The sequence below is a fragment of the Passer domesticus genome, chromosome 4, assembly GCF_036417665.1.
Source record: "Passer domesticus isolate bPasDom1 chromosome 4, bPasDom1.hap1, whole genome shotgun sequence".
NCBI lineage: Eukaryota > Metazoa > Chordata > Aves > Passeriformes > Passeridae > Passer > Passer domesticus.
In genome coordinates, this window is record NC_087477.1 from 41457346 (window position 1) to 41481254 (window position 23909).

Sequence of the window (23909 nt, forward strand, 5' to 3'; positions counted from 1 at the left end):
CGAATCATTAATGATTTCTTTTGTTGACAAAGCTTAAAGCATGAACATTTGAAAAATAAAGTAGCTGGCATGAGATTTGTGTATGAAGTGCTAAGAATTACTTGATTTTTGTGGTGACATTGGGGGAATGTGAAAAACTAAGATGAAAAACAGGTTAAATCAATATTAATTTTTTTCAGCCAGCAGCAGATTTTCTTGTGTAAGCACTGTTTGCTGCGGTAGCTTTACTTGATAAGGGAAAGATGAAATACAGAAAATACTTGGTTGCTAGAGGACTTTCTTCTGTTAAATGACAGGCAGCATTCACTGGAGACCTATTCTTTCATATCTTAAGTACAGCTTTTTCCAGTAGTTTGTGTTCAGTCTATAACAAAAAGAAATTATACTGTTGGTGTGTCCAATTTGGAAACCATGCTTTTGATCAGAAATCCTCCTGCTTCCGATTATCTTCCCTGTTTTATTTGGGTTCCTGCCCCTAACGTTTGGAGAGGGAGAGTGGGAGGCAAACACAGCTGTGTAAGTGGTGAAATGAATTTTCCTTTTAAAACACTGGTGTTCCTTTTGATGCTGATGTTCTGCATGTTATGCTGCCAAATGTATGAATACATTAATGAATATTTGATTGTCTGGTCTTTCTACTCCGTTTTGTAAAAGCCAGATATTTTGGTTCCACTTATAAATCCACCTTTAACTCAAGCTTTTTAGAAGCAACGTGGTTTGCTAATTGATCTCCTAAGGTTAATTCGGTGTGATTTTGGCATTTTAATAGGAAAAAATAATTTGTGTTTACATAATACATTTTATCTTACTATGGGGAAAGAAATTTTTATAAATATTCAAAAAGATGAAAAAGACATGCAAATATTATCAATCCTGAAATCAAGCATTTTTGGGTCATGAACAAACGGGGTATTTTATGAATATTAGAGCAATTTTTATAATTGCAGTTTCCCCTTCCTTGGAAAAAAAGAAAACAAAAGAGCCTGCCATAAGTGTTTTCCATTGAATTGAATGTCAGTTACTGCTGTTGGGTATTTGAAGTGTGAATAACTTTATGCTGCTGACACCGAGGCGATGCCCCAGGAACTTGTTATCAGGGAAGCCAGCACAGCTGACTTATGATCCATAATCACTGTCATTATCCTAGAAATAGCCCCTTGCTCACTGCAGTAAGTAAAACATACCGGGCTGGCTAAGTACCCAGCTCAGGAAGAGCAGCATGGGTTCATCTCTGACGGACTAGTGTGCCGTTCATTCAAGCACAGGAAGACCTAATATAACACTAACAATAAAATGCTACACAGGTCATGCAAAGCATTCTGGAATTGCATGACCTTTGAGCATGATCAGCAGAGGGCTTGTTATTTCTGTCTTGGAAAGCCTGAACTGCCCTCAAGCTAGATCTCAAATTGTCTGAAATGGGTGAGTAAAAAGGGGTAGAAAATGTTTAGGAAGAAGTTAGACCCCTCAGGAGAGAACCTGCAGAGCAGAAGCCCAGCTGGGCTTGCAGCTGAGAGAGAAGAGGAGCCCAGTTCCTCTGTGGGTGTGGGAGGTCTGGCAGAACTCAGTGCTGCGACAGTCGCGCCTGCGCCTGCTGGCACTTCAGCCTGCTAGAAATGCTGATGGACAGGAGTTCCTGCTGGGCCACCCTGCCAGGGACTCTGCTTGCCAGGTTTTCCTAAACCATTTTAGCAGACAGTTTACTTTTTCCTATAGTTGCTTCCATCCTTTTCCTCCTGTCTTCTTTTTCACATTTTATTCTATTATTGGCTATAATCTGTATCTCCAGCTGAAAAGAACCTACGTTTTTCTCTCCCTGTGCCTTGTTCCAGGACAGGAGGCCTTCCAAGCCTGCTGCCATCTCTTTAACCTGCGATTTTAATTCTAACAGTTAGTAGACTTTTTTCTTAGCCTTTTATTTCATGCTTGTATGGCAGATTATGAAGAATCCTCAGTCCTAGAAACATGATTCTTACTACTAGTTTTGCCTAGAATGACATTTTTATTGCGTTTATTATTTGGATGTGCTTCATGTATCTTTCACCCTGCTGTTGCTGATTCTCTGTGTCTATCAGTTGCCTCTTCTTTGCTCTGTTTCTTTTATCATGAGGATTTTCATTGTGCCTACCTCATCCCTACTGGTGATGCAGAATTTGAGCATTCTCTTCCTAGGGGCTGGCTGGTTCTGGAGCTTCCTTCTTGGGGGCTTCCTGAAGTCAAAATCTATGATATTTTTGGCAAAACCAGCACCAACAAGGGAAAAAAAAAATGTTAGGTGAACCATTTTCAAACTCTGTCTGTGATGCAGCCATTTGACTGGCTGGTGCAGTTCCAGTTTGAGCACTTTGCCAGCGGTACTGTAGATGTAAGAAATCCGATGTTTGTTAGCACTGGCTGAATCTATTGGCGCAAGAATGTTTTTATCATGGGTTTTCTTTAAAGCCAGACAGCCCCGTAACTCTTCCAGTCCAGAGGCAGCATGCCTTTCCAGAATGCTCAGGCAGAGGTGTTGTAGATGTTGCTGACTGTTTCCCTGGCTGTCATCAGTGATAAACCATTTTAGAAGTTTAATTCTTTCTTGTTTTGGTTTTATATGGAAGTATGAATTCCTGCATAAGGATAAAACATGAGTGGATTAGTCAATGATTTTGTTATTTCATGAAGTTTATAAGCTGTTTTTCTTCTTTTCTTCTTTTCCCCACCCTGCTCCAGCAGTGTGCAGGGTAGAAGGGAACAGGACCCATATGTCAGTGGTCTAGGATGGCCAGTGAAGGCTCCAACATCCCAAGTCCTGTGGTCCGTCAGATTGACAAGCAGTTTCTGATTTGCAGCATATGCCTGGACCGTTACAAGAACCCCAAAGTACTTCCCTGCCTGCACACTTTCTGTGAGAGGTAAGTCTTTTCCCCATGCTCATAAGTCAGGATGTGTGTTGTGCTGCAAGCACAGGACAAGGCATCCTTTAGTGGAACTGGACTTTTCCCTTTACTTGTAAATGTCCTGTTAAGGGATGATAAAGTCTGGGAAGGCTGGAGAGGCAGGGATGTAGAAAAATACATTCGTGGCAGGCAGGAAGAAGAGACAGCAATGGCATATTTGGAATACATTCCCTTTATGCAAGAGTAAACAAAAAGTAAATCCAATTAAACTAATGAATATGGTTACTACAGTGTGAAAGATGATGATAGCCAGAATTTGGACCTCAAGTTAATGGTCTCAAATTTATTCTGATTATCATGTAATTAGAAACAACAACAAAAAAATCTTTGTTGATTTACTAACCCAATAAGTAATTATACCATCCTTTTAATGTCCAAGAGTTACACATGATATATACATTATTAATAACCGGAGATTAAATGTCTTAATTATTCTGCCATTTGGTTGACTGAAGTGGGAAAACTCTCTGGAAAAGATGTGATAAACCAGCCTTTTACTGTATTTGGCTGAATGAACTGAATATGCATAATAATACTTTAATGTTGCATTATCTGTTAAGTTGTGGAGAAAATACAGCACCTGCAGAAAACTCAGCTGAAGAATTAGTGATTAGAGTTCTTAATCTGATAATGAGATGCAACTCTGGATTGTATATTGAATGGCAGTAGATATTTATAAATTGTATGTGGCGTGAAGAATTATTAATTATTTAATTTAGGAGATTTCCACCTCTTAGCAAGAATTGTGGTGTGAATCTCTAATTTTGCACAGGGTGAAAGAAAAATTATGGATCTCTGCGTGTGTCGGATGAACTGGTCTTTTGTAGAACAGTAGAAAATCCCAGCATTAAAAAAGGCAGAGCTGAAATTCTTACTGAAGTCAGTGAGACAAGATTTTCACTATCCTGTGTTAAGTTTCCTGACTTCTGTTCATGTGTAAAACTTAAGGTTAGCTTCTGGTTTTCATTTGAATCCTCTTAGCCTGATCTGGTTATGGAGAGAAGCTGGAAGAACTCTTCCAGCGAAGTGCTGATGTGCAAAGCCTAAGCTCTCCTTTCATGGAGCCTTACTGGGGGGTCAGGAGGAGGACTGCCAGAGGAAGATGAAAAGTGCTGCAACCAAAACCCTTGTGAAAAGGTGTGGAGCTGTGTGAGGTCACACTTTCTCAACTGGCATCCCATGAGGAATATGGTGTAGCACTGCTCCCCTTAAAAACTGCTTTCTGCAAAGTTTCTTCTGCTTACGGGACCATACTGAATATAGGATATTCCATGCAACAGTATGTTGCATGCCCAGCCAGGTGTGAACTTCATTTCCAAGGCCAGAAGTGACCTAGTCTCACCTAGGCCAGCCTGCTTCATATTGTGCATATTGTTGATTGCTGAACTTTTGTGTTGGGTTTATACTCTGTGAAATTTATTGTTTCTGGAAAACACCAACACCACCCTCCCAATCAAATACAAACAAAAATTTCCTCCAAAACTCCCCTTAACACTCCCCCTAACTGTGATAACCTAGCAGGTAGTTCCCCATAATGTAAAGAAAGCTCTGTTGCTTTTGGGTAGCTGCCAAATAACTTTCCAAATTGAAATAGATGAAAAAAATTCCCTTGGTTTTATTGGGACCATGTTTTACCTCTGAAACATTAAACCCACAAATACAAGGTATTAAAGGAGATTCTGTTGGAAAGACAAGGGTCAGCACCAGTTAGTCAATTAAAGGCACAGGCTCAAATACTTGATGCAACTTCATGTCTGTCAGATAAATTCAAAATTTTTACTGCATAAAATGTCCTGTGAACAGGATGCAGTAGGTGTCTGAAAGCATGATCCCAAGAAAAGGCATGTAATTCTTTTAATGATGTCTGCTTATTGAGCCTTATTTTTTTCATGTGGCAGAGTAAAAAAAGGTTTAAAAGAAAAAATATTCCTCATAACCACTTTTGCTTCAGAAGCCTGTTTGATGTACTTTTATAAGTAGAGGTAGTACTATTTCAAACTAGCTCTTTAACTGATGAAAGGATTTTTTTCCTCTCTTTGATGATACTTTTCCTTTCTTTCTCCTTCCACCTTCCTTCCCCATAGGTGTTTACAGAATTACATTCCAGCCCATAGCTTAACCCTTTCTTGCCCCGTGTGCCGCCAGACCTCCATTCTGCCAGAGAAAGGGGTTTCTGCACTCCAGAACAACTTCTTCATCACCAACCTGATGGATGTCCTGCAGCGAACGCCGGACAACAGCATTGAGGAGTCTTCCATCTTGGAGACTGTCACTGCTGTTGCTGCAGGCAAACCACTCTCCTGCCCCAATCACGATGGAAATGTGAGTGAGACGGCCTCCTGTGCTATGTGCAGGGATTGATATGTGCTGACTTGTCTGGGTTTCATGGATGTCTTTCCGAAAGAGAAAGCAGGGGAAGTGGAATCACACTATTTCTTTGATTTTATAATATATCAACAAAAGACAAGTGATTCTTCAAATTAACTCAAATGCTTTTAGTGGAGCATCTTGAAGTAGTCAGGATGTTATTTTATCTTACCAGTCATCTGAGATGATGACGTCTTTTGGCACATTTGGTCAGAATTATTGTCCTGCAAGTACTGAAACTTGTGCCTTTACTTCTTTGGGTTAGGCTTCCTTAATCCTTGTACTTGTAGCATCAACTGTTGCTGTGGGTACCTGTGTGTTTGCTGGCAATATGTGACAAGGGACCTTATGAGTTTTACTGACCTGCACACTGGGGCAGTACTAAAAGGTATATGAACATATTGACATAGAGCCAAACAAAGGTGAGTCCTAGCTTGGGGTGCTTTGAATCAGTATGGGCTAGAAACAGAGAGCTTCTGTTTATCTGCAGTGTTTTGTGGCTCTCTCATATCAGTTCTTGGAGGCTGCTTTGGTTTTTCTGTGCACCTACTCTTTTTACCTAGCATGTCCTCACACACATCCTCAAATCATATCAGTATATTCATTGGCAAGTACCCCCAATTGAGTTAATAATCACAGATTACTGCAAGAACAGCTCTAACTCTGCTTACTTCACAATTTTCAGTGTTAACCTGTGTAACTTCATGATAGGCATATGAGCTCCTGCTCACAGCTAAGCTTATGCAAACATATAAGTAGAGACTGCAAAACTCAGCAATGCTGTATTGTAAACTGAATGTTGTGCTTCCATGCAAGCCAAGAAACACATGTCAGTAGTTTAAGACAACTTTCTGGAGACTGTTTTATTTGATACTCAGTGTAGACACATTGGTTGTGTAGGAGTAACTCAGCTGATAGGTAATGATTACTGTAATAGAGGAATAGCTCAGTTCCTTCTCTCTTGGAATTAGGTGGACTTGTAGAACTGATGTTGGACTCTCTGATTAATGAATAACTGTGTAACTTTTCTTAATGTGTACTATACTTATGTGTGTGTAGTGGTTACTGATTAATACATTCCTAGTTTTTGTTTGCATTTTATTTTCTCTCTTTAAAATGAATCATAGTTGTTTTCTGACATAGCCATTCTGATAGAAGCCATTTGATTGAGAAATGCAGAAGAAGGTCAGAATTAAGGTGTTATTTGTTTTGTATTTTAAATCATCAACTGATTATTCTTTGTGTGTTTTAAAAAACCTGTCTTGTCTACAATCAAAAACATACCTCTTTGAGAACTCCTTTATAGGGAAAGGTGCATTTGTAAGTCCTCTAAACCAACTTGGCTTGCCTAGAAACATAGCATGCCATTTAGGAGATCGAGCTGTGTGTGATGGGAACATCCTCTCACTTCAGTAAGTATCTGGGAGGACTGGGGATAGCCTGAGGGTGACTCCAATTTAAAGCTTTGTGAAGCTAAGAAATTAAAAGCTAAGTGCACACATTAGTCCTTGTGATGGGAGGAGCTGAGGTAAGATTTGGGGAGAGCTGCTTGATGCTGTCCTGGTGGGTCTGGCTGCAAGGGTGCACAGGGCAAGGGGCTGGGCACCTTAGGCCTCGCTGAGGAGATGGGATTATGCTGGCTTCATAGTAGGTTAGATATTAGGAAATATGTAAAACATCTTCATCCAGAATGTCTTCCCTGAAATGTGATTCCCAGGGCAGTGGTCACAGCACCAAGCCTGCCAGAGTTCAAGAAGCATTTGAACAATGCTTTTAGATACACAGTGTGACTCTTGGGGTGGTCATTGGCAGGGCCAATGGGTGGACTTCAATGATCCTTCTGGTCCCTTCCAGCTCAGGGTATTCTGTGATTCTAAGTGCCTGGCTGCTAGTAACTTTACTGGGAGCTTCAGGAAGTGATAAAGGATTGAGCTGGCAGCTGGGGGAGAATGCCTTTACAGAACCAGCAGTCATTCTGCACTAAATCCACCCTCCGTTAATTTTTACATGTTGCTTCAGGTAGGGTCAGACGCATTGTATTTTTACTATTTGCATCAAATATATTTATTTTAAATATTACCAGGGTTTTTTTCATATTAGCTTGGAAATAAGTTTCTGATTAAACAAGTTTTTTCGATAATTTCAGCCATCCTGGACTTAAACCTCTCTGACTAAAATGAGATGGAAACTGATGCAGAAATACTTTCTCATTTGCTTGTCTGTCTGCTTGCATGTTAGCCTTCCTCAGGCCATGTAGATTAGATACTTTCCCTTCCCAGCTGGTCCCCTATTCCCATCACTCATATTTTCCATATGTGTGAATGCTTACTTTATTCCTTCTGTGCACATCCTCCCATCCTCTGTTGTGGCATCTTTGTTTTGTGTGTCCTTATGAAAAATGAAACTTAGCTTGTAGTATCTTTATACAGAAGATACCTGTGCCTGAGCTACAAAAAAAAGCTTTCTCATTTTGACCCAGTGTGGAGCACAAGTGTGTGTTCTTGTTAAATCAGGGTAATAGGGCACATACGGAACTTTTGAACTTACTAGAAGATTCTTATCTTCTACCTACACATTAAAATAAGATTGGTTTTATTCTCAGCTGTGAAACACCTGCAGCTCTTGTGTATAAAAGCATTCTGGATTTGAAACATTGATCTACAATCATTTAGGGGCAGGTACAGAAGCCAGGGCAGGGAAGGCTATGAAATTCTAACTCTATGTGTGTAATGAGTGGTGTAGCCTCTGAAGTGTCTATATTTGAGTTTTGTTTGAATTTGAACTGAAAACCAGCTCAGAGTGGAGGTAGAAGGTGGGACAATGTACTTTCTGCCTCTAGAGTGTAATGAGAGGATACACAATATTAAACACTTATAGCAAGAGAGAATGCCTTATTTCTGACAAGCTTTTTCTCAAAAGATATAGCATAGCTTGGCAACTTGGCAGGCATAAGATCTTGCTTACAAAAACACATCCTGAACTGTGGAGCTGTTGCTTACTGCCTGTATGCTTCTCTTAGAAAAATAAAAAAATCACCTGTCCTTGATAATCTGATTAAGTGACTTCATATCTTACCTTTTAAACCTTTGTTTTTTCCCCTCACCTCTGTACTTCCCATTATGTCACTTACTCATGTATCCCATTAAAGTGTAATTTGTGAGTAAGGCAAAAGCTGTGACTAGGGAGGGAGAAAAACCCACATTCTAAATTTTTATCAGGTAGCTCAGAGTTGGCCTCAGGTAATTCAAGCTTGCATTCTTCAGAAAGCCAAAGCATACAAAGCTAAGGTGCACTCTAGCCCTGGGACAGAGGAATTAAGTATGTGTGTATGATATGAGGAAGGCGGGTGGCAGACAGCTGACTCATCCTTTTTCTATAGACTGCTCTTTTAATTCAAACAAATAGAAAGCAGAGGATGAACAATATGATTTTTCAAATTTGATTTTCGAGAAGAAGGGCTTGTGATTGGTGAGAGCTTTTTACTCAAGACCTGAACTTTGAAGGGCTTGAATTAGTGTGTCTTGGCCTTGTGAAATCTAGTTCAAAAGTACTTGCATCCTTGATTATCCAGTTTTAAAAGTTTCTTTAAATGTAGTTGAATTACAATAGTGAAGATGCACACAGATCTCAGGTTACATCACTGTGCTGAAATATGCTGGTCTGGTTTAAGGTGGGGATTACTGGATTTCAGAACCAATGGGTATTAATTCACATTTCATTACAGCTGATGGGAAGGTTCTTGTTGAATTTGGTGGAAATACAGCTGAAGCCAGTGCTGGGTGCTGGTGCTACAGTATGTCCTGGGTGCTACAGTATGTCCTGCCCAATAACTCTCTTCTATTTGGAAAGTAGAGGCAAATGTCATTTTCTGAGATGTTTTGTAAGGCAAACGTGTCACAATGAAAAGTTTTCTGTGAGTGTCACAAAATGTGATGCCCATATTGCGTATGGAAGGGAGAGATGAAAAGCCATTAATACTTGTCTGTCTGTAGTTAGAAATCAGTCTTGCCTGATTAAGAGATGCTAGAAAAAAAATCTTAGGAAATCAGCATATCTAGACAGTTAAAGCCTGAATTGTATTATTACGTTTTCCTTCTCCTTCATCTGCATGCAATACAAAAATTATAGTGGGAAATTAAAGCTGCTTCTCTCAAAACATTTTGAATTTGAATCAAAGACAACTATTTCTATATAGAGATACACATTAGGTCTTTGTGATGTGTTTGCTATTATCATTCGAGCTTCTGTGTTTCCCTGATGCTTGAATTAAGAGGAAGAAAGTTGTTTAGGCTGAACAACCTTTATGCCAATGAGATGCTTCCTTTCTTATATATGTGGCTGCAAATATAATGATGTTTATTATGGGGTGTTCAGTAGAAAATAGAAATACTAAATTATTCTAATCACTGCATCCAAAGATTTAAATACCAAATAAATAAAGGGCTTGTTGAAATATCTTGAACCTAAGCATTAAATTATTAAGAGGCAGAAAGAGGAATTTTGGACACTCATGCAAAAGAAATTAATTAATTTATTTGGCCATATAAGAATATTTCAGAGTTTCCTATTAAAATATTCTTCCTTTTGATTGCTTCTGATTGCAGACTTTTGAAGCCTTTGAAAAGTACTTAAATCCTAAACTCTTTTTAACTGATTTCCTCTATGCACTGTAAGAATGCATCACATCACAGTGCCTACCAAAGTAACTGTCAGGCCTGGGAGGATCTACTACAATGAGACTGCTGAATTCACAGTGACTGGAGTAGTGATTGTGAGGGTTGACATTGTTTTGAAAGTCCACTTTTTTTTTCCTGTTGCTGATGTATTTGATGTCACACAAGTTATTTGGATCGACTTTTAAATTTTCTCAGCTTACGTGAGTGGCTGACAAATTACTAAACCCTCACTGCATGTGAATCCCATATCTTGTGAATTGAGATAAGAGGGAAGAATGGGAATAAGATGGAAAGAAGCTTATCAGAGGAAAATCGCTGTTAATGCTAATGGCCATGTGCAAATCATGATCATTGCTTCCCCCTCCTTAATTCTCAAGATGCCTTGGAGAAGCCAGCTGTTTTGCACGGTGCTGTTACAAATCCCTCTGCTCACCTGAAAACAGCTGGTTCTACACAACCATCTCATCAACCAACAACTCCAGCACAACCATCTTTGTGCAAGATGTCTGAGTGCCAGAAGCATCAGCTGAATTATTCAAGACTCTGATGCTATGCTCTGAATGCAAAAGAGCTGCCAATGTCTTGCTTTGAAGCATATACTACAAACTTCCTTACATCCTTTTTAATAAGCCTAAAACACTTTGTGCCCAAGGACTCACTAGCTGTAAAAGAAAGTCTCATGCTGAATTTGCATATAGATGCATTATTTTGACCAACATGTGATTTTGGGCACAGGACTTCTCTGTTTCTTTCCCTTTATGAATATATTCAGAATTTGAGTTATCTATTACATGTAAAGATCTATTTTTATCTCTAAAGAGCATCTTGCTGGGTACTTAACAGGTGGAAACAATCTCCTCCTCTTTCAAGTGTAGATCAGCACTCCAATTATAATCTCAGATATGAGGTTTTGATGGTTTCAAGGGATTAGTAATGGGACATGGAGACTTTTCTCTGCAGCACGTTGATTCATTTAGGGTGATTTCCTCTAGCAAATAAATTTGCTGTTTGGTGATTCCCATTGAGTTTGTGTTTCAAGGGTGGCCCTGTTATGGAAAACAGCCCAAGTTTACACTTTCCTTAGCAGGGTTTAGGTTAGTTAGATTGGGTTATTGAGGGGAGTTGAATGCCTGGTTTTTTGAGTTGTTTTGTGGAGTACATAAGAGAAACACCAAAACTTACTATTACACAATATAAAGATGATGTTAGGACCAGCAATGATGCCCAGTGTTGTTCACAGGCTGCTGTTCTGACACTTTATGATAGAGTAAAATGCTTTTAAATGTGCATCTTGATATAAAATATGTAAGAATAACAACTGTCTTTTAGGCAGTAAATTATTGGTGCATAAGAAAACAGCAGCTTTGTCTCAGAGCTTGACTAATAAAAGAGTTCAAGACTCAGTAAGATGTGCTTTGAGTTATGCTACTGCTGCGACGTTTGAGTGCAGAGTTGTGCACTTTTCCAGGTGATGGAGTTTTACTGCCAGTCCTGTGAGACAGCCATGTGCCGGGAGTGCACCGAGGGAGAGCACGCCGAGCATCCCACGGTACCACTCAAGGATGTGGTGGAGCAACACAAGGCTTCCCTCCAAGTCCAATTGGATGCTGTCAACAAAAGGTATGGAGACTCCACTGACTGTTTTCCATGTTCAGTTTTATCACTGGCTTCCTGTGCTGACCAGGGTAGATGTTTTAATGTGCTGGTTCCATGGTATTTACCTAGGAAACAGGGATAGTGAGGCTAGCATAAGAACAAAAAATCCATTGACTGGGGTGAACTGAGGAGTTAGCAAAAAGAGCAGGAGATTTCTATCTGTCTTTCACAAAACAGAGGTCATTAGAAATGCAGGTGTCATACAAAGAAGGGGCGTAAAATGCTAAGGAGAAAACTACTGTCCAATCATGAATTTAATGACAGCTAAATAAATAATGCTGGTTGTTTAAAAGACTGGTACAAACACAACAGTGGCAAAATGGCTTAAAAAAAGAGAAAAAGTTGGAAAAATCTAGTTATATCTTCTCAAGTAGATATACAGCATAAAGGACAGAGGATCCAAGGCCTCATTGTTGGCAACGCTTAAAGTCTAATGGATTTGCACAGGGGAGGACTGTGGCTTAGCCTTATTTTATCAGACCAGACGCACTGTGTGGTTATAAAAGGAATGAACTTACTTCTGGGAAATGACCAAATTTAAAGACAGCCTGCTGATGAGAGGGTTTAATCAAAAGATACCAGGGCAAGGGCCAATGTTTAACAACTTGAAACAGCAATCTTTGTAATTTAATTCCTCCCTCAGGCTTCCAGAGATTGACTCAGCACTTCATTTTATATCTGAAATCATACACCAGTTAACCAACCAAAAGGCTAGCATCGTAGATGACATTCATTCCACTTTTGATGAACTCCAGAAGACTTTAAATGTGCGAAAGAGCGTGCTGCTCATGGAGCTGGAAGTGAATTATGGCCTTAAACACAAAGTAAGATGCACGTTTTGTTTCAATGAAAATCTGTTAATTTAATCAGCGAGATTTTACAAATTATGCAGGGTCCCAGTTTGACAAATCATGTCTGAGATGCAGAGAACTTTGTTTTCCTGAACTCAGGTGCTGCAGAGCCTCACTTGTGGGTGACCAGCCTCATAAGATAAGCAGGAAGATACAGGCCAAACAATTTATCCTGAAGAACTGAGTGAGGCTGCCTGATTTGCTTTAAAGAAGTGTTTTCCTTTCCAGTGCTTGGTAACCTATTTCATGTTGGATGTCACCTGTTGGAATACAAGAAGATTGGAGGGACATCTCACTTTCTTAGGGGAATGAGGAGAGTAACAGATTGTAGAGCTGTATTCATTCTTTTACTTCCTATCTGGATGATTGATTCTAGGGGTTTTCCCCCTATGCTGTAGACCAAACTTCAGAGGAAGAAAACAGAAACCTTTATTTTTACAAAGCAAAGCCTGTAGCCTGGTGGGTAGAGATTTTGTTGAGGATTATTAGGTCTGAATCAGGATAATTAAAGAATTTAGTCCTTATTTTCCTGCGCATCAGTTCTCTGCTTTATAAAGAAAGATTTCTCCATGAAAGTTGCCTTTAAAAGAAAATACCATCAATAACTGGAGTTTTGAGAGTGCCATTACTGAGCAGCTTGAGCATCTCCAGCATCTCCAGATGTCTGAAATGGAGGAAGGCTGCATTCCTGGATGTAGAATAGGCTAGAAAATATCATTAGAAAGGTGCTGAACTGCTGAGCCAGTGGAAATGGAGGAATTCTAACATATGCACAAGATGCATACTTGTAGGAACATAGAGAGCCCAAAACCATTGGGGCACAGAATTTAGTCATCTCCAGAGCTAAGCAGCAGCTTACAGAAGTTTGAGCATCAATAATGTTGACTTAGATCCCAGGTTCATCTAAATGTATTCATGATGTCACAATGTATTCAAGATGTCACAATTTACTTCCATAGCAAGCAAATATATTCTGTATGTGTTCAAAATCTACACAAAATAGAATATTTTGCTTAATTATCTTATTGTTGTTCAAAGAGATTTAAAATAATTTATTAACTGTCAGCATTAGAGAATCAAATTTTTATGAAGTCATACATAAGCAGTAAAAGAGGCATCTACCCTCTGCATTGTATAAAAAAACCCCAACTGAAATTGTATTTTACTTATGAATGCCTAGTAGTCATGCAAAATACAATCATTCTGATCATATATTTTTAAAAAATGAAAAAATGAAATGGCTACACTTTACAAAGAAAAAGTTGGCAGTTTGTTGTCCAGTGGACTGAAAGAGTGTAAGATGTAAAATACTCGATGTACATTTTAAATATTATTTATGTTAGGATTTAATATTTTTGATTTTTGTAATGAAAGAAAACTGCCTTAAGAAAATATTTATTTTAAAACTTAGCTGCAAATTGTCTTTATTTTAGTTTGTGACCTGTTAGCTGAAGCATATGGGGTTTTGTCATCCTGGGACCTTATTGGATATGCTCTTTCTTTAACTACTTTGAATAAAGACCAAACAGATTAGAAATGCCTTGTATTGCATTCTGAGATATTTCTATGTGCCTAGTTGCAGATGACTTGAAATTTCAGTGTAGTCTTGAAATTTCTTCATTCTGTTTTAATTGCAAAAGATTTTGTGTTGTTACCACTTTCCCATATCAGTAACACAAGAACCTGGATTTTGTCCAGTGGATGAAAGCTTAAAGCTTTGGAAAATTCAGAAAAAAACGCCTTTATGAGAATTCAGTGTCATTAATAGTATGTCTCATCAAGGGAAGAGTATTTTATAGCAATAAATACATCCAGTCTTTAAGTTTACTTTACATCAGTTGAAATGTTTCAAAAATATTTACTTTACCTGTCATGGTCAACAAAATAACTTCTCTAATCCACAGTCATGTCTGGGCCATAGATTTTCTATGTAGGAAAAACATACCAACTGTATGAGTGGGTAGCTTTGTTTGGGAATTTTATCAGTGGAAATTGTGGGGGCAGCTGCAATGTTTTCTTGACTATCAGGAATTTCTCTCCTAGATTGTTATAATTCAGGGATCCTTTTTCCAGTTCATTGCAAAATTGTCTGGTTTTTTTTTTTGTTTTTTTTTTTTTTTTAAAGCCCTGTTCCCAGCCCACACCTAGCAATTTTGTGGTCAATACTGTTTTAAGGATTTTAGACTGAGGGCCAGAACTGACCCTATAATAGAAGCTCTTTCATAGTCTTAAATATTGAGTGGCTACTTGCTGCCCACCAACATTTCTGACTACTCAATCCAACCCTTTCCACTACCCACAACCCATTCTGTGTATTTTGCTTTCCTGCCTGCTGAAAGTGAGGAATCAGTTTACCTTCTGCTAGGGAGATTATTCCTTTCTTCATGTATTTAGTTCAGGAATCCCACTTTTCCTCAGGATGGATGCGCATCCAGGTCTCGAGGCCTTCCTGTCCATCTCCGTAGAGCAGTAATCCCCAGATTCCTTTGGCTCTGAAGAAACACTATCAAGAAGTTTCTTGCAGCTTCTCATATTAATGGACCTCGTGACTCCAAAATACCTCTGCTTCTGTGAGCATAACTCAGTTCCAGTAACTGTCTCGTTAACTGGGACTGCAGAGAATTAGATGGGGCAGGATTCAAATTTCTACATTTGTTGCTGGGTTTTTGCTCAAAAAATACCAAAACTGAAGAACAACAGCAACAAAAACCCAAAACAAAACAGAGAAAAACCAAAACAAAACCAAAAAACCCAAAACAAAACAAGACAAGATAGGTAGGGCAATAATTCAATCCAGTGTGACACTGGGTCTGTAAAGTCTTGAATCCCAAAACCAGGGTATGTTTTTGTATTGCAGCATTGTATTCCAAATACAGGTTGGTAGTCAGTGTACTACTTTTTCTAAAATGAAGGTTTAAATTAAACTCTATTATAAGACATTATAAATTTGGTGCCTACAAAGACCTTTAGATTGCTACACCTTCCTGGAATAGCTCTTGTAACATGATGCTAATCTGGTGTTTGTAATGCACACAGGTCCTCCAGACACAGCTGGATACCTTACTAGAAGGACAGGAAAGCATTAAAAGCTGCAGCAACTTTACGGCCCAAGCCCTCAACCACGGCACTGAAACCGAAGTGCTGCTGGTGAAGAAGCAGATGAGTGACAAGCTGAACGAACTGGCCGAGAGGGACTTCCCGCTGCAGCCCCGAGAAAACGACCAGTTGGATTTTATAGTGGAAACAGAAGGCCTGAAGAAGTCCATTCACAACCTGGGGACTATTTTAACCACCAACGCTGTTGCCTCTGAAACAGTTGCCACCGGAGAGGGACTGAGGCAGACGGTGATCGGACAGCCCATGTCTGTTACCATCACAACCAAGGACAAAGATGGGGAGCTCTGTAAATCTGGGAATGCTTACCTCACTGCCGAACTGAGCACGCCCGATGGGAGTGTAGCGGACGGAGAAATACTTGACAACAAAAACGGCACTTATGAATTTTTGTATACTGTTCAGAAAGAAGGGGACTTCACTTTGTCACTGAGACTTTATGATCAACATATCAAGGGCAGCCCGTTCAAACTTAAAGTGGTCAGGTCAGCAGATGTGTCTCCTACCACTGAAGGGGTTAAGAGACGTGTTAAATCTCCAGGCAGTGGTCATGTGAAGCAGAAAGCTGTGAAAAGACCTGCGAGCATGTACAGCACTGGCAAAAGAAAAGAGAATCCCATTGAAGATGATTTGATTTTCAGAATAGGTAGGTGACTTGGCTGCCTGTTGATATACTTAAAAATAGTTCAGGGAAACCGAATGAAAAAGTTTAGTTATTGTAAAGCTAAAGCTCTAAGTAGAGCAACCTGATAGTACTATTAGGCCTCTTGACTTTTGTTTATATGTACATTTTGGAAGTACACACTTCAAAAATAGTTTGCAGCAGATATTAAATTGGGATTTCACTTGATAAATGCATGCATTTGATTTGACATGTTAAAATTGTTAATAGGTTTTGGTATGGAGTAAAGTAATTTCAGCTTCTGTATCCCTTGCTTCCAGTGAGCATTGGTGGCTCGACTACCAAATAGTGGTATGGTTTTGTTGGTAGTGGTGCTGTTAGGTGTTTTTTTTTTTAATTACTTTCTCTAACACACCCTAAACTCTAGAAATCTTGAATGTTTTCCCAGAAGTACAGAGCCTTTTAGTTCTGTTGTGATGCAACCACAATCATGTGCTTTGAGTTCTATCTTCCCCCCTTCTTCACCACTCAAAATAGGAAGATGTATTTCATTAGAACAAGAGCTATGCATGTCTTAGAGCTTTTGCTCCATGAAATCTCTTGGAGCATCCACATTTGGGGCATATGGATCACTATTTTATAGAAAAAGTACAGCTGAGAGTAATATTTTGTGTTCAGTTTTCAGCCACTCATTTCACAGAATGACCCTACATAGAGCTGTTCCTCTGGGCTTCTGTGGGCTTATGCATGCATTGTCTGAAAGGTCACAGCTGTAATGCTCTATCTAGGGTTTTACACTCTTCCAAAATTTGCAAAATTATTGAGACAGATTAAACTTCTGACCTTTTCACAAGTATTGCTTTCATGGAGTTAACTTACTTCCAGTTTCATCTCACTTCAAAAAGTTATGGTCTGGTTCATTTGTTGATGAGGTAATGTAAAGCTTATCACTGTTCTCCTACAGTACTCTGTATCTCTGTTTTGAACCCATTGTTGAATTCCTCCAACGGCTCTGGCCAAATCTGGCTCAGGATTTTAAACTGGGCAAGATAAATCTTCTATTTGGCCTGCCAGAAGCTCGTACAGCTGTGTTGGAGAATCACACTGTAATATTCCTCTGGGCATCCAAGGCTGTGGAGTGTGCTGTTGTATGTATGCTGATGTATGGGCTTTTATGCACAAGTAAATTGATCAGCTGCTGGCAGGGGATTGTTCTCCTGCTAGTATTAACAAGAGATAGCTATAATACAACATTAGTGCATTTTGTTCATGGGGACGTGTGCATTGTATCTTCTGCCAATGCTGTGTTATTTGTGGCTTTTAAAATGGCATGTGGTTCTCTTCAGACAGTCCAAGGTCAAATTATTGATTACATATTCATACATTCGTGTAATTCATTATTTACAAGAGCAGAGTATTTTCTGCATCTTCCTTTTCTCTCAATAATTTATATCCTGAACTAATTATTCTTTTCAAACAAATGTAATCTCTAAGAGTGTGTCCATGCAGATCTGCATAGCATGTCTTAAGACTATACAATGCAAACAAGAATGTTCTTATGATATCTAGAAAATAATTGTTGCCCAGTGGTTTTGCTACCCCTACTTCCTACTGGTAGGAAGCACTGAAGTGAGAGGGAAGTCTTTCTTTCTTTCATTACCCTGCTTTTATGCCTTAGACCCAGGCTGAGTGGAGGTAAGAGGTGTTCACAGTGTCAGCCACTTCCACCTTCCCTGGTAAGTCTCTTCCATGAAGTAAAGAGGCGTGGTTGGCATCAGCTGCTCTGTCGAGGACCCCATCTTGTGTTCTAGCTCTGCCATGTTGTGCTGTGTGCTTTAGTATTTTTTCCCTTCTGGCACTTTTCATGACTGGGTTCTTTGACACCATTTAGCAGTAGTGGTGCTATTTCCCATTTTAACTGCTTTTTTATCTTCATTTATTTATATTTGGAATTGGCATCAGATACAGCCAGATGGAGAGTTGGCCCTCTCTAGAAAGTTCAATTTTCCTTTTCCTCAGACTGTTTAGTTGTCTGTTCAGTCATGTAACTGAGCATCTAAGTTTAGCTTGTACATTAATGTATAAAAAAATTGCCTTTAACAGAACTTCTCTCAGCCTCCTTACTAGGTGTGAATGTCATCTTCTGGTCTGTTATAAATGCTGAAAGCAAATAGAAGCCTTACTGTGAATTTATTCCACATTTTAAAAAAATCACAAACAAGGTCTGTAATCATAGCTTTAGTGCAGTTTAAAAAGCAGGCTTATAGGGAGCAAAGGGATTCTTGATCGGGTGTTTCATAGAATCACAAAAAATAAGATTGGAAGGGACCACACTGGGTCATCTGGTCCAGCCTTCCTGCTGTAGAAATAGGAATGCCTAGTAATGGGAACATAGACTTTCCTTTTCCCATTTAATAGCTCCAATCCCTCTGATGCTCATTGTGAGCTCTATGGGGTTGTGATGGTCAGTGTGGAATTTTGCCAGGCCTAGACTGCATTGCATTGCAGTCATACCTGTATTGGACAGGGAGGGAAGAACTCTCGATACCACATTGCTGGCAAAGCCCCCAGTTCTGATGTGCGGACAACTGAGACCTGGCCTGGATTTGGCTCTTGTTATTTGAGGTTTGGCTGCTGTGGCAGCAAAGAACTTCTGATTTGCTCTTACCCCTTTGTGTTTGTGCACACCTATCTGTGGTGACAGGGGCTGTGCGGCACGAGCAGGGCTTGGAGGTGGTCTTGGCCAAGCTTTTAGGGGCAGATGCTGTGTAAAGCAAATTAACACTCCATCTTCACTACCAACAGTGTGTGGGCATATCTGCCAGAGTTCCTACTGAATTCCTTCTTTTTTAAAGGTAACAAACAGTGTGCCTTCAACCAACAGACTGATTTTAAAACTTAAGGTTATTTGGGAACTTGGATTAGAAAGACCGACATTCATTGTACAGTGAACACATAGGGTTAACAATTCAGTGCAGTTTTACTACAGAGACTTTTGTGTTTTAGCTGCATCTGTTATGAGAGGGGGCATCACAGCCTCATAATGTGTAACATTTGACTAAATGTATTTCGGTACTCTGAGTGAAAAAAGAAAGGAAGCTGGGAAATAAGAAAACTCCTTGATGCCTGTCTGCAGTATGTATGTAGACCTTTCCATGCTGTTTAGTTTTACCTCTTTTTTTTTTTTTTTCCTGCACCACATAGGAAAGAGTCCAAGAAGAATTATTTGAAGTGCTGTAGGCAGGAAAGAAATGGTACCTACAAAACAGGTTATCGCCACTCACAACCTCTTAAGTCTTCCCAATAATCTGTAATATTTCTGCAGTTTGATTCTATTTCTGCAGTCTGAATCTATTCCCTTCCTGCTGGAGGCACTGACATGTTTTTCTTTGTGTTTTAGGAAGCTGAGGAATCTAGGTTAGCAAGCTGGGGGGGTGGGTTATTATTCACATTAGTAAAACTTGGAAAGCAAAAAACTCTCCTTCTCCTACTGTGAGCATCAGAAATATACAAGTTTGTTCAGATTCCCAGGACTTAAAGAGCAGATTCTTATTACAGTTGCATGATGTTATTTTTAACATCTCCTGTCATTGTTAATGGGCTTTTAGATTATTTTTTGTTTCTTCTTAGATGTTATACTAAGTCTCACTAACTCTTTAGAGTTGGTGAGACTTAGTATAACATCTGTTGCTCAAGAGTAAAAGATTGAAATTATGAAGCATTTTATGTGTGCTAGAATCATCTTGAGCAGAAAATGCACACTTTGTTGAGAGCTAAATTAATTGCTTTGTTCAGGCTATGCTCGGTAATACCAAAAGGAATTAGGGAGACCTAAAACAAATCTGATCATTACCTGTATACAAAAATGGTATAAAAGGAGATCACAGATCTACTTGCAAATTACTCGGTTCAGTCTTCTCCTTTTGAAATCCTTCCTGTTTTCTCCCAGTCCCCAGCAGCTTGCAGTAAAATCTCTGTCTTTTCCTCCTGTGTGCCCTACAGTACTGCAGGGAGATAAAGCTGGGCAACAATGGGCACAAAAGATGCAGGCTTTGATCTGTTAACCAGGCTGCTTGGGGAACTCTGGAATGAGGCTCCAACTGGTTCCAGCCCTGTGCAATTGAAATGTTGGTGCCTCCCTAGGCTAAGGAGAGATGGGTGACTGCCCACGATGCAGAGAAACATGAAATGCCTTGATACAGAGGGGTAGTATCTTGCCGTAAAAGATTTGCTGAAGACTCTCTCTTAAGCAGGTATGTTCATAAGGAAGAAATTTCTGCTTACAGAGGGGAGCTATCATCCTTTGGTATTGCAGAGTCAGTAGCAAAAGCCTGCTTTTCCAGAGGCTGACGTGCTTTCCTACAGGCTTTCCTCTCATCATCTGAATTGCCTGTGCTTGGCTTCAGATCTCTGCTGGCATAGTGAATTATTCAAAACTGAAAGTTCAAAGTTATCTGATTTCCTCTTGAACATACATTAGGAAGTAAGCGTTCTTCTGCAGAGGAATTTCTGCCATTGCAGAGGGGACTGTCTAAGGGCCTGTATGCAGATTAGGAGCTAGGTAATAGGTATAATAGCTGCAAAGTGCTAGTTACAAGGACATTGCATGGAGCTGAACTTCATCTACACACTGTGCTAATATATTGCTATTTCTTAAACTTACCATGAAACTTGACTATGACATTCCTGGGTAATTTCTTCCGGTTTTCCTTTGATGTATGTTTACAAGGTTCCACTGAAGAACACTCTGAGTAACTTTTTATGGAGGTGTCTCTTGTCTTTAAAAACAAAATTCCTTGACTTTCAAGAACATTTTTCTAAAGCTAAAGAGCATACATTCCATAAAGTTTGTGTTAGTTAGTTCCAGATGCTCTAGCTTATGCCTCCTCTTTTCTAACAAATGTTTTCCCTTTACTCTCAGTAGTAAAAGGAATGTTACTCTTTTTTCATCCATTCTCTTTGGCTAAGAAGCAAGAAGGAAACTTATCATTAGCATATGGTGGAAAAAAATTGCTGCATGCATCCCTCAGGCACTGCTTATTAAAAGAATAAACAGAAATGGCTCAAGTATGGGTAATGTAATTGGTATGTAACTCACTATTCCCTGAATATGTACTCTTCCCTTATAGTACAAAAACTGGGAAGCATTTGCCTTGTTTAGAGGATGAAGTGGATGGAGTTGAAGAAATAAGTCTTGAAACAAAGGGACATTCCTGCAGCACTGAGTGCAGAGAAATTAAATGTTCCTTGTTAGCCAGTGACAGGAAATATGCATCCCACAGCCATCACCACAGAAAAAAGGGTTGTTACAAGCATTCACATCCCTGATGAAAGCTAAACACAAATTAGAGCTGATATATATGTCTTATATTAGGCATCACAGTCAGAACAGTTTGAATTACTGAACTCCAGAATATTTTGGACTGACTAAAATGAAATACAAGTTTTTCAGATAAAACTATATATTGGAACCAGTTAATGCCACATACACAGCCAATGAATGCTTGTAAAAATATTTCAACAGGAAAACCAGCATTGCATCCATGTCTTGGGAGGGACAGCTTATAGAGTTGGTAGTTGTTTGGTGGGCTTTTTTCTGTTTAGTTTCAGGATTCTTTCATTTATTATGAATAACCTTGGAGTCCAAGATCATAACTGGGGTATTTTCTAAGGACCACTGAGCCTCCCTTACAAACAAATTAGGAATTTGGATCCTGTTCCTGTGTTCCAGGTGTAATTTGGACCAGCCACTTTGGAGTTGATCTTTCAAAGACACTATTTTGTTCTGTGATGCCCTTTAGAATGTCTCAGAACAAACATCTGAGTAATAGGCCACCTAAACTTAATGAGCTTTTGTGAAAAATTGACATTTTACAACTCCTTATCACCTTAAACCACTGGGTAAAGGACTTACAGTTCTATGTAACTCACAAGTGCATTTATCCTGGGTTAAAATGAGACTTGTGTGTGTGTGGACACTGCTTTATTAGAACAATCCAATGTCTCTCCAGAAGCATTCAGTCTCCAGGTGTTGGTCTTCATTAGCCCGCAAGTCCCATTTGTTCAAAGCTAGTTCTTCATCTGAATTTTCCTGCTAAGGGAATTTTTGAAGCCTATGACTGCAAACCATATAGGAAGAAATAGGAAACTTCACTGTCTTGAAATGGCTCCATCCAAAATGATATGTTCTATCCCATCTTTGTGATTTCACTGAGGAGACTTAGCTAAAACCATGTCATCAGTCCAGGTTCTTATCTTAGCCCCTTTCTGTATGTTCCCATGAACTCCCCCTTGATATAGAATAAAAATCTGCAGTTTAAAAAAGTCCACTGCTTATGTAAAAACCTTTTACTGCTTCCCTCATGCAAGAGGCAATTTGTGGGCACTGATTTAGGAAGGCTGAAGTGGCAATTAATGTTGATGGGGGCTTGGGTGACACATGCTGAAGAGTGAGAACAATCCCTTAAACAATCCTGTCTTGTTACTAAGATTGTATATTTGTTACTGAGAGGGTTCTTTGAAGTTGTAGCAGTGAGAAGAACTCTTCAAAATAGAAATCCTTTGATCAGAAATGTAATAATTGCATGTGCTGGCATTTGGGTCCTAACTGATTAGTCCTGTCTAACCTGATTTCTTATGTGCTTTGTGTTCAATTTTAGGCACCAAAGGAAGAAACAAAGGGGAATTTACAAATCTTCAAGGTGTAGCTGCATCTACAAATGGAAAAATATTAATAGCAGACAGTAACAACCAGTGTGTGCAGGTATGAGAATATGCCACTTTCAGTGTTTTTCTCCTTACCCCCATACTTCTCCCTTTTTTGTAGTTTCAGAAAGACACATGTAGAAAATACAAGGGAAGTTGAATTTATCATCCATTAATTTTCCATCTTCTTGACCTGCACCTATCTTCTTCACATCTATACTATATCCAGTATATCAGAGTTTATTTCCCTTCCTTACGGTGTTTGGCAATGAATGAAAAAACAAGTTGTACAATAATCTGGAAAAATGCCCTTCTGTAAATATAATTTTACATTGTAAATTTTATCACTCTCATGTTTTCAAATGTAAATCTAGAGCCCAGTGCCACAAATATAATTTTTTAGGAAGTACAAATAGAAAAAAAAAAAACATATCGATATCATTTTCGAGTGGCTTTTAGTCTATTTAACTGACTTCTCTTTCTGATATAATAATCAAACCTTTTCTGTGGTAGCACCCTGGCTACCACATAATTTCTTGGCTTCTGTAAAGAAATGTGAAAATCAAGCTATATTTTTTCTTTTGCTTGCTATGTATCCATTTTACCATTAACAATTTGTCCTCACTCTCCAGGCTGCCCATGTGGTAGCAATGAACACGGCAGCAGCAGCAGCGTGTCGCTTGTTCTTGTATGGGAGAACCAGCAAGCCGCATGCCGTGAGAACTCATTTCCAGGCTTTTTCAAAGACACAGAATCAAGTATTCATCAGCATCCTTGTGCTTTGTAATATGCAGCCTCTTCAGAGGAACTTCACTGTCTAGTTACCTGGCCTGGGGACACAACCAGTGGACATATTCATATGTTTTCTACAGACTTCGTGTTTGACTGTGGCCAAGTCACTCAGTGCCTCAGTTTCCTCATTTCTAGTTAAGGGAATAATGCCATTCCCTCCTTCCTGAGAGAGATATTGTGAAGCTAA

General features: G+C 39.2%; 1 protein-coding gene and 1 long non-coding RNA gene across 27 annotated transcripts in view; one reads left to right on the forward strand and one right to left on the reverse strand.

Moving 5' to 3' along the window:
• The window catches only part of TRIM2 (tripartite motif containing 2), a 118634-nt gene that overhangs the window by 77227 nt on the left and 17498 nt on the right, over window positions 1-23909 (forward strand). For 10 of the 23 annotated variants that reach the window (XM_064417399.1, XM_064417396.1, XM_064417393.1 and 7 more), the window contains 6 exons: window positions 2713-2894; window positions 5024-5261; window positions 11451-11602; window positions 12282-12462; window positions 15526-16249; window positions 22885-22988. In XM_064417399.1, the coding sequence (XP_064273469.1) occupies window positions 2761-2894; window positions 5024-5261; window positions 11451-11602; window positions 12282-12462; window positions 15526-16249; window positions 22885-22988 (1533 nt within the window). In that variant the 5' untranslated portion in view covers window positions 2713-2760. Of the gene's footprint in view, window positions 1-1832; window positions 1891-2712; window positions 2895-5023; window positions 5262-11450; window positions 11603-12281; window positions 12463-15525; window positions 16250-22884; window positions 22989-23909 lie in introns of those variants that run through there. The other 13 variants (XM_064417397.1, XM_064417412.1, XM_064417413.1 and 10 more) reach the window with 4 other exon arrangements.
• On the reverse strand, window positions 11392-13376 carry LOC135299051 (uncharacterized). Of its 4 annotated transcripts, none has more exons than XR_010361078.1 (3): window positions 13275-13376; window positions 13086-13193; window positions 11392-11703 (listed from the first exon to the last, which is right to left on the reverse strand). It is a non-coding gene; the product is annotated as an uncharacterized LOC135299051 (long non-coding RNA). The 4 variants fall into 4 exon arrangements; XR_010361076.1 differs by lacking the exon at window positions 11392-11703 and adding an exon at window positions 12478-12749; XR_010361077.1 differs by having other exon boundaries at window positions 13086-13365.